This window comes from Chaetodon auriga, chromosome 12, assembly GCF_051107435.1.
Source record: "Chaetodon auriga isolate fChaAug3 chromosome 12, fChaAug3.hap1, whole genome shotgun sequence".
Lineage (NCBI taxonomy): Eukaryota > Metazoa > Chordata > Actinopteri > Chaetodontiformes > Chaetodontidae > Chaetodon > Chaetodon auriga.
The window spans coordinates 15,084,135-15,094,658 of record NC_135085.1 but is presented as its reverse complement, the minus strand read 5'-3'; the positions used below and the strand labels follow the sequence as shown (position 1 = coordinate 15,094,658).

The 10,524-nt window shown below is 40.4% G+C and overlaps 1 protein-coding gene across 1 annotated transcript; it reads right to left on the bottom strand.

The window, feature by feature from the left end:
• Nucleotides 1-232: 232 nt before the first annotated feature.
• On the bottom strand, nt 233-4,672 carry LOC143329555 (histamine H3 receptor-like). Its single transcript, XM_076745524.1, has 3 exons — nt 4,513-4,672; nt 3,595-3,761; nt 233-1,582 (listed from the first exon to the last, which is right to left on the bottom strand). Exons 1-3 carry the CDS (start codon nt 4,649-4,651, stop codon nt 830-832), a joined length of 1,059 nt encoding a protein of 352 aa, XP_076601639.1. The 5' UTR covers nt 4,652-4,672; the 3' UTR covers nt 233-829.
• Between the last annotated feature and the right edge of the window lie 5,852 nt (nt 4,673-10,524).

Genomic DNA, 10,524 nt, shown 5'->3' with positions numbered 1-10,524 from the left:
TTCAACAATAACAATCGAACATTTTGTGCCCTAAAAACAGAGAAAATAAAATGTAACACATTTCATTTTACATACGTTTCTACGTAATGGCACTTTGTGTTGTCATCACTGTGCTTCTTGAACATTAAGAGTAGTAAGCTCTCCAACAGCAGAGGGTGATAGTGATCTGTTTTACTTCAGCTGAAGCAAGGATGTCACGATGTGTTCAAATGCAAGATACAATCTGGGTAATATAAAGAACAAGACAACATAATCAATGAGTTGACTTCTGGACTGTATGGTATTCAGTAAAGACAAACTTAAAATCTAGAGCAGTTGTGTTTCATTTTCTACGGTATGTCTATCACATAACCTACATACAGCAAGTGAACAATGGATGTGGCAAAGAATGTGGCACTTAGTCAGCGATGTGTTTATTTCACTTTACTCTGTTGTTTGTGTCCTAACCAACAAACGTCACAACAATGCCAAACTGATCCAGTTCTTAGAGCAGGTGAAACCTCCATTATATTAATTATCAGGATCCTTCTGTTGGTACAATGAGATTTTTTAGGAGACTGCCTATGATTAATGTTCAATACATACTTGATGTAAAACACAGAGAACTGATTGACAGTAAATTACATTATACTGTACAGTACCATCCTTGTACATCCAAAAACACGGAAAAGCACATTTGAAAACAATTAATTATGGTCTATATGACAAATTGCGGTGCTCAGTTTTGCTTCATCGGCTGAAACTGTGGAATTTATGGGTGAGATGTGAATACTTCCATCCATAGTTTTGGCACATTGTTCATCCCCATCCATTCATGGGTATCTGCTTGTCACTGGCCAGCACGAAGGACAGATGATGGGGGAGTAGTATGTCGCCTTGGGCAGAGAATCTTGCTAAAGGCCCTGCGGAAACTACTGTGGCAAAGTGGGTACAAGAATGGATTAATAGCAGAGTTGAGCCACAGGAGCCAGAAGGTGACCTCGTACCAGTGATGCTGGATGCACCGCCCTCTGCAGGCAGCACGGATGATCATCAGTAGGGTGTACGGTGCCCAGCAGATGGCAAACACACACACTATGATGGCCAGGGACTTAGCAATTTTCTTATCCCTGGACAGACGGCTAGGCTGAGCGGCCCTGCTGGTTGAGGGATCGAGTTTACCCAAACTGGGAGAGGAGGTCTGGGAGTGGATAGAGCCTCTTACAGCCAGTTTCATCCCAAACCCCCAGTTGTGGGACAGGGGGATACCTTCCCCCTGGGCAGAGGCAGCTTCGTTCAGCTGAGGATGAAGCTGGGCCTCCCTGCTGTGGAGCCTCCTCCTGCGAATGCTGAGGTAAATGCTGAGGTTGAAGAAAGCCACTGAGATGAAAGGAGAGAAAAACTCCAGCATGGAGGCACTCAGCAGGAAGTACCAAGAGTAATAGAACTCCGCAAAGCACTCATCCTTTGGCACGCGGCTTCTGCCCACTACCAGCTCCCAGAATATGATAGCTGGGCCATACAGGACAAAGGCTAGCACCCAGACAGCAATCATCTTGATTATGGCTTGATGAGTCATGCTCTGTCTGGCACGGTAACTTATCTGCAATAAATATAAGCATAAAGCAGAAATATATATTTTCAGTCATACTGCCGCTCAATTTTATGTGCAATTGCTTCATCCTACCATTATTGTAGAAATAGGGGGCAAACTAACAATTTATTCGCCATAAAAGGCCAGGTGATGTTCATTTAACTGCAGTGGTGGAGGAGGTTTAATAATTCCTGCACTTATAAACACAACTCTGATCTCCTTGAACTAATCACAGCACAGTGGTACAATGAACATGGAGGCCAGCTTTCAACCAGAATCTACAGCTTCAAACCACCATGTCACTGATAAGCAAACAACGGGGAATTGTAAGATAATCAAGTATTAAGCTAATAACATTTAATATGCACCTTTTGATTGATACATACAGCAATTATATGTTTTTGAAATCACATTTTGATGGAAACACAGAACATATGAGCTGTTATTTCCAGCATGCTGACATTGTGTGCTGCAGGCAAGTTTATGAATGAGTGTTAAGTCCATGAGGTACCTCTCAGGACCACTCTCAATTAGTGTCCTGCCCTACGCTCCTGTCCACATTCTCGTTGAGCGGGCAGCACACTTTACATCCTCTCCAGCTGCTCTGAAGATGCGCCCATGCTCTGAATGAAAAAAATTAGCCGCAGTTCATCTTCAAAGGAGATGAAAAATGGTTCCACTTATGTTTGTATAAATTAATTGGTATACCGTGCTTCTTGCCCCCTCTTCATGTAGTGACGCAGCACTCAGTGGAGAAGAATCAGGTGTGCTCATAAATCCAATCTGAAATGTTGCATTATCTTCTTAAATTGTTAGATTCCTCCTGAGAGCTTCTAGGGTTCACCTTAGCTCACTCTTGAGTAAAATCTTCTCTCTCTAACATTGTGCAGTTAGTGCTTCGCTAATGCGCTGACATTTCATCAAACTGCCAAATACGTGCATCTAATCTGACTCCATCTTTTCTTTTAAAAGACAGACTTTGTCCTGTGGCTGTTGACGATCCTTTGTCTTTCAGTATTCAGAGAGGATTGCTTTCAGGAAAAGGCAGCTTGGCTGCCAGTGGCCTGTTTCTGCGATGATTGATCTCTCCAGGTTGGAAGGACCATAGCACAGAGGAGGATCTCTATGATCAAAGCTAGCTAATTAAAGAAGAGGCTCTCTCTCTCTGGTGTTATTTGTATTCATTGCTCTGATGTTAAGTGTTTGCTTGTGAAAGGAAACAGAACGCTCTCTTTGTCTGCTATGCCAAGCCTCATCCCACCTTTGAGTTAACACACAAGTGCATAGGATACAGTCAGGCAGCTAACGCACAGACAAGCCCCAACAAAAGGTTGAATAGGCCAAACAACAGCAGAGGTTTGGAAATGTATGCTAACTACAAGACATGCGCCAAGACAGGCAGAAAATGGAAAATCGACATTACTGTTGCTGTACAATTGTATTTCAGAAATCTGAAGCAGTGGGACATAGTTGCTTGGAGATTAAACTGTTTTAAACTGTTGAAGTGGAAATGAAATGAAAGGTATTTAAGTTCAGTCATCTAATAATGGATTTTTCACAGTCACATGTTGTTTCCTGCGGTTTTTTTTTTTCTGAAGCCCAGTCTCTCCCAAAGTCGAAATGTGACTTTTTTTTATGTTCGTCATGGGGAAGGGCTATAATTAGGGGTGGCACTGGGCCCGAATGGGTCAGGAATGATTAACCTCTGCAGATGGGCTCATTTGGGAGAATGAGGTGGCATTGCCCCTACCAATGACCTGGGAGACTCCAGTCAGAAATTAAGCCACAGACCACAAGCAGTGCACATTTGTATGGCTATGAGGGAAAGGGCTCTTTAACTTTTAAAATTACACTTTAAGAGCTTCACTCGAATGAGAAGTTTAGACGTAATTCGAATCATACTCTGGTTTTTCAGATTCTTTCACACATATGGCAGGCTACGTCTTCTGTGAGTCACAATCCTAAATTGACTTTGATGGCCATGTGCATCACAGATGTGAGGCACAAGATGTTCCACTCACTGCTCTGGTGACCGACAGGAAGCGGTCGTAGCTGATGAGGACGATGTTGAAGACAGATGCAGAACAAAGCAGGTAGTCCATGACCAGCCACAGCTTGCACAGCCCTCGGCCCAGCATCCACCTGCCTGTGAGGATGTAAGGGATGTAGACTGGGATGCAGAATGCCCCTACAGAGACAGATATACAGGCAAATACAGTAGCGCCCCATTTATGATTTATAAATAGTCTCAAATAACATTTAATAAATTCACTATAGTGTGGTATAATGTGTGCAAATATAAGTATTTATTAATAGAGACTGGCATAAACAGAAAATCAGTGAAAACACAGTAAAACTCAGTTGTCTAATATGAAATATGTCACATGGGAGACATTATAGTATAGTTAGGCTGTCTCTTATTACATTATAAAATCATCTTCTTTTTTTTTTTTTTACGTTACAGAACTATAAAGGAAGGAAGGTGATGAACAGTGATGAGTGAGTGTGTAAGAGCAGATCATACAAAGACTAAGCAATGCCACGCCAAATAAGAAAATAAATAAATGAAAGAAAAATGTGTCAAGCACTCCAATTATTTATTGTTGGTCCCACCAGTTGAACTCATTTGTAACTAATCTGTGAATATAAACCTCCAAAACTACTGCAGTCTGCATAGTGTTACACATCTACAGTACAGCAGGACTGACAGCAACACAAAGGAGCACTAAAGATACTTTAAAGACTTCAAAACTTAATTCATCATTCATCAATCATAATTCATCATCATCATATATCAACATGGATCCATATGTCATAGCACAGAAAACTGCCTTTATGGCAGAAATAACACATTCATCTTTTAATTTTACTTGTTATTCCAGTGAGTATTGAAATGAAAAAAAAAAATAAAATAAAAAAAAGACTCAGAATGGACTTACCTACAAGAAAATCTGATATTGCCAAATTCAAGAAGTAATAATTGCATTGTCTTCTCAAACTCTTGTCCACTTTAAAGGCCAAAATGACCAGCGCATTACCCAAAACTATCACAACAACCAAAGTCACCATCATCACCATCAAAACGACAAATATGGGTCCTGAAAACACGAAGCTGCTCTGGACTCGAGTTGAGGCATTGCCAAAATGATACCGACTGGAGTTAGAATCACTTTCCTCCTCCGACATGGCCCTGATGCTGTCGTTAAATCCTCAATAGACCAGCGCTGGGGATAATAAGGCAGCAACAGGTGCCGGGCGACAAGACACTGCATCCAACATCCCCCATCTGTCCACTGAAAGCGTCGGTTTCCTGCCGAAACTGAGCACAGTGTCCAGGAAAATCCACCGGGGAGCGCACAACGCCCTTTACAAAACGCAGGACCGCATGAATTCACGCCTTTGCCCGCAAATGCATTGACGTAAAGCTTAATATGATCACCTCTGCACGCAAAAAGTAGATTTTGTAGTCACACATTGTATGCAGTGTCACATTATGATTTAATTGCGTTTTTATGGCAAAAATAAGCTTTATTTTGGCTCTCATTACTTGTGTGAAAGAATTATCTGCCTTCATCTTAAATGGCCACACTTTGCTCAAGGCAAAGAGGTTTTGGAAACACAGCAAACATGATTAGTGTCTTAATGCTGACATGTAAACTGACACTGGGACTTTTAAATAAATTGGCTGATGTGCAAAGTTCTATTTCCTTCTCTCTTTATTCATTTTTATGCTGTGGCTGTCCTCCAGTCTCCAGTCTTAGATTTTCCCTTGCTGAAATCCATTCACAGAAAGCTCATTTTTGATGCATGAGCACACCACCACACAAGCAGCCTACCAATTTCTCTTGTTACCTCAAATGAGCATGCAGTGGGCGTGTGGACATGGTGTGAAGGCACAATCAAACTGTGATGACCCTTACCACATCCCACACTGTACAAAGTATGAGGGTCATTGCCTTCCAGCCATAAACAAACAACAAAATAACTACAAGTGCAAATTACTTTGTGTTTTGTTGTTTTTTTTTTTTAAATTTCAGGGCTATAGCTATTTTGTTTCATCAAATCTGACACTCTGGATATTCAAGTTTTTCACCCAGCAACATTTTTATGATTTATATTGGTTTAGAGATATGTCACCCAAAAATAAATCCCACATTTTGGCTTTTTCATTCCACCCTGCCAGCAGCCAATGTCTTCAGTCTGACTGGCATGGAAAAGGTCAGCAACATCACAGAGGACAAAAGTGGAGTGAGTGGGAGGAACACATACCAAGGGTCTCTCGCTGAAGCCCACATCAACACACCTTGAAGAGATAGTTTAATAAGGCATGATCAAATATTCAGCATTTTTGCTCACGGCTGCTATAAGTCCAGTTATCATGTGATAATCAGTGTATTCCATGTACCTGCTTGGTTACTGGTGTGTGAGTATACAGCCTCCATCTGGCACACAGTGGAAGAAGCTGTAGGTCTTATTTTCACTCTGATACTATCCTGTTAGTCCCCGAGCCGGGGTCCAAGAGAAATTGGAAACACCTCAAAACAGAAGAGGTGACTGAAGGAGCCAAGCTTGAATTACTGTTATTTTCTCACAAATGGAGCCACCAGTATCTCTCCGAGTTAGTCACGTCACGGTTGCAAGACAGGAATCAGTGCAGGCAAAGACACAACCGCGAGAGCGGGAGTTCAAATGCAGCTTCGCTCAGACTCCTTACCGCTGTCGTTCACAATGAGCTCGATTAAAGTGGCATGTCTGCTCTCAAGACATGACCACAGCTGCTTTCAAAGCTTCTCTTAACCAGGTGGCGTCATCCCGCGCTGCACTTTTCATAGCCAATGTGTCAGTTTTGGCGAAAGAACAATGATTGAGGGCTTTATCACATGATAAAATGTGTTAGAATGAGCAAATACAGGAATTTGTACATGATTTCCACATCGTAGTGGCTTATAGAAATCATGTAGAAAATGTTTTTTGGATTTATTTCAAAGGCAAAAATGTGAATGCTTCTACATTTGGTATTGAATGTTGAGCAGCACTCTAAGGGATACAGTCTCATTTTACATACTATAAGCTGACAGCACTAAAATTCATACAGTATGATTAACTGCTCTCCTTTTACTAGGAAAAGGATGCCTTACAAATAACTTTTGATATTTGAGTAATCTCAAACCCTGCTGAATCATAACTGCTCATATCCATAAACTGTCGCTTAAAGGCCAAACTTAATGGTCAGGTAGCCTAGTTTCTGGCTGCCATAAAAAGCCGAGTGATACTTAAATACACATTTACCAATGTCAGTCATTCAAATGTGCAACAAAGACATGGAGATGTCATGGAAACTGGCGCCACGCCGTCATGGAAACTAATGCACAATTTACAAGATTTACACCAGTGCTGCACTTTTGCTGTGCTCCAGAGAGCGTGTTCGCAGATAATGTTGTCTTCTTGTCTGCCATCATGAGGTGCCTCGACCAAACTGTAAATATTCCATTCCCAAGAATTAAATAAACATCATATATAATGTAAAGATCATGCAGGTGTCTCTACCCAACATTAATATTAGATAATTTCTCCAAAGGTCATGCTAAAGGTGTTCTCGATAGCATACAGAGTGGAACAATATTGGGAACAACATCTCCACAGCCTAAGGTGTATTTATTTTTTATGTAGTCGTGTTGTGCCTGCATATAATATGTTAAACAACTGCATACATATGAAAGTGTGTCAGAGAAGCAATCAATTTGGCAGGTGCGTTGTGGCTGGATTTGGAAATGCAAGTGCAGTGACTCATCTGAAAATGGAGGGCACTCAGAAACAAAGCAGTGCCACGGAGGGTACACAGAGGCTCTAGTGTTGCCGATTATACAGTGCCCTGCTGTGGCTCTCCATTACTCTAGTACTCAAGTGTTTGTGTTTGGATGCTGGGCTGGAGAACTGATGCTATCATACTGTACCAGTGTGCCTATCCATAGTAATCACAGCTAAAATTAAATGATTACATGTGCAGTGCATGTCCCATTTCTCCCTTGAAACTGCACTGGAGGCTTTGCAGGAGTTCTTCCAAAGTCATATTCATAGTACAGTATGCTGCACAGATTAAGAGTACAAGTTGTCTCCATATCATATCTGACGTTCACATCATAAACATCAGTCTTTAGACTTGTCAAAAATCTATTATTGATCAGGTTTTAAGGTTTAGAAATGGACAAATTTACCTGAAGATATTAAAGCTGAACACACGACTGCAAACACCCAGTGCTGACATTTAAATAAATTGTTGAGGATTAAAACACACTAAAACTAAAAGCCTTTGTCAGAGAGAGAGAGAGAGAGAGAGAGAGAGAGATGACAGATCTTCAAGTCAGCTGCGATAAGATGAAAACATTCAAAACAAGTAAACAAAACTATAAAACAGACCCAAGATTGATTATTTAACAATAATGTTATTATTTAGTGTCTGAGCAGCCTCAAAGTAACCAACTGAGAACTGCATTCTTTATAAATTTCTAAGTGAGACCTGACTTGGCCGATGACTTTCCACTGTAAGACATGTGAATCCAGGCTGCCCTCTCATTTGAATTTTAATTTAATTAAATTTTGTAGTAGTGTTTGGGCCATCAAACCTCTTAAATTCTCATAATGTAATGCTGGACATCTATCAGAAACATCAAAAACTGTCTCACAGATGGAACTGTATTCATGCCAAAATGGCAAAGTCTTGAATTTTTGCGTTTTCCTCGTTCCCATCTCTGGGAATTTTGCAGTTCACCGAAATGAACAAGTGATATTCTCACGTTCGGCAAACAGAAGCATGAACAAAAACATTACTTTGGATTACTTTAGAAATTAGTCCTAATCTCGTTGTGTAGATTTGCTGCGACTTGGCTCCATCCAGTTCTGAGTAATACTGACAAACCAACTGTGACGCCAAAGTCAGAAAAGACAACAAAAAATGTAGTCATTCTGCAAGTGAAGAGTACGACAAAACATCTTATGATTCTTCTGAATGTACATGTTGTATATACATTTAATTGCTATGAAAATGCATTTGGAGATTTACACTGAAATAGGAGGACTAGGACATTTTACAGAGAAAAGCATACTCCAACTGTTGAACGTACACGGCTGCATCACTGTGCTGGCTTTGGGCTAATTGCCATTTGAACACAACAGAACCATCCCCTGGTAGTCTCAGTATCCACATCACATCAGAGCTGTCACAGTTTACATAATAAATGCTAATCATTAATGAGAGAACTGAACTCATAGTTGGATGGCTTCACAGCCTCACAGTCTGTTTGGCAGAGCCGCTTGTGAGATGAAGGGTGCTGGCATTTACCTTGTGCTCCAGATCCACAGAAGCTCATTGAAATGCTGTGGGTGTGCCTCATTCGTGACAGTATTTTGACTTGTTAAATTTTTCATCTGATTTTCAAAAGCTCCAAACTGAATCACTGTACCCTGCACTCATATCCAAATGTGTTGAGCAAGGCATCATTGTAAACATCACTGTGCAGTAATCATTCATGTGAGACTTATGTAAGCATTAAAAGAAAACCCCTAAATGTTAAATAACTAGAATACACCATGCTTCAGCTCACGGGAGAATTAAATGCAGTCGAGGACATTTTTGAGCTATTTATATAATCCAAAAAACGAAGACAATTGTATTGTGCAATCAGTCCTTTTTGCAAAGGGACACAATAGCAATTATAATGTATCAAATGTAAATACTATGTAAATATTATGCAAAAATTATCTTTTAAATGCTCGCTTCCACCATGATGCATACAGCACTGGTGGTTTGTTTTCATTTCTACTGAGATGCTTTGGCAAGACTTGCTGCTTCCACTTGCTTTTTAATAAATCTCACTTATTATTATGCAAATATGCATTAAGAATGCTTTAAAATGAAGTTGTTTACTTCAATTTCCTTGCTAAAGGTGAACAGACAAATAACCGCAAGTAATTTATCCCAAAATAGTGTCACATCTATGCTGCAGCATCAAGGTCGTATTAAAGCAATTATTTTAGAATAATATTCCTCCTATGAATATAAATGTGTTAGGATTTTAACAACTATCAGTGTTATTGACAATACCCCGGTGAAAATAATAGCTAAACCTGATGATCCACTGGGGTTCATTCAAAGAAGAGACAATGCATTTGAGAGCATTTTAGACAAACAATGCATATATCTGGAGATGAGTCACATCTGAAGTGAAAGTTACTTTATTAAGAATCGTAAACTTTATGATAACTGTGGCACCTGGGTTCATTTCCATATAAAAGGGCCACAACATTGAAAAGAGAAGACAGGAAATAACTAATTACTTGCATCATTTATTTCCTTAAAGACCTTCACCGTCAGTGGTGCAAAGCACGGTACCATAAAGTAGATTTTAAAGGCTCCATACAGCCTTGGTCCTTGCACACAGTTGTATTCACTTATTTTGCCTGACTGGACTTCACTTGAGAACTGAGTGGGCTTATTAGTGCACAGAGTTTGATGATATCACTTAATTCCCAGTGTAGCTCCATCCAACATCCACCTGCCTTGAGGTCTGATCAGCCAAAGTAATCGCAAACTGTGTGGTTGTGCATGCCTTTTAAGGACACAATAGTACCCATCAAGGCTGAACAGTGGCCCCTTTTTATACCTGGTACTGACATGTGATCTGTATCCAGACAAATTATATGGATAATGGGATCTGATCCATGGGCCTCTGCATTTTCAGCTTGCTTCAGTGTTTTCATTATCTCGATTCTGCCCCCATTTTGTTTTAATCTCAATGTGTAAATTGGTTAGATGGGGATGGCAGACAGCAAACATGGCTTGTCCCTGGTCAAGGAAAGCAATGCCACGAACAGGCACCATTCATCCTTAAATCACTTTTTCTGGGGTAAGACCTACTAGCTAAGTGCTAACTGTTTTTGTCAGGGTTGCTTTA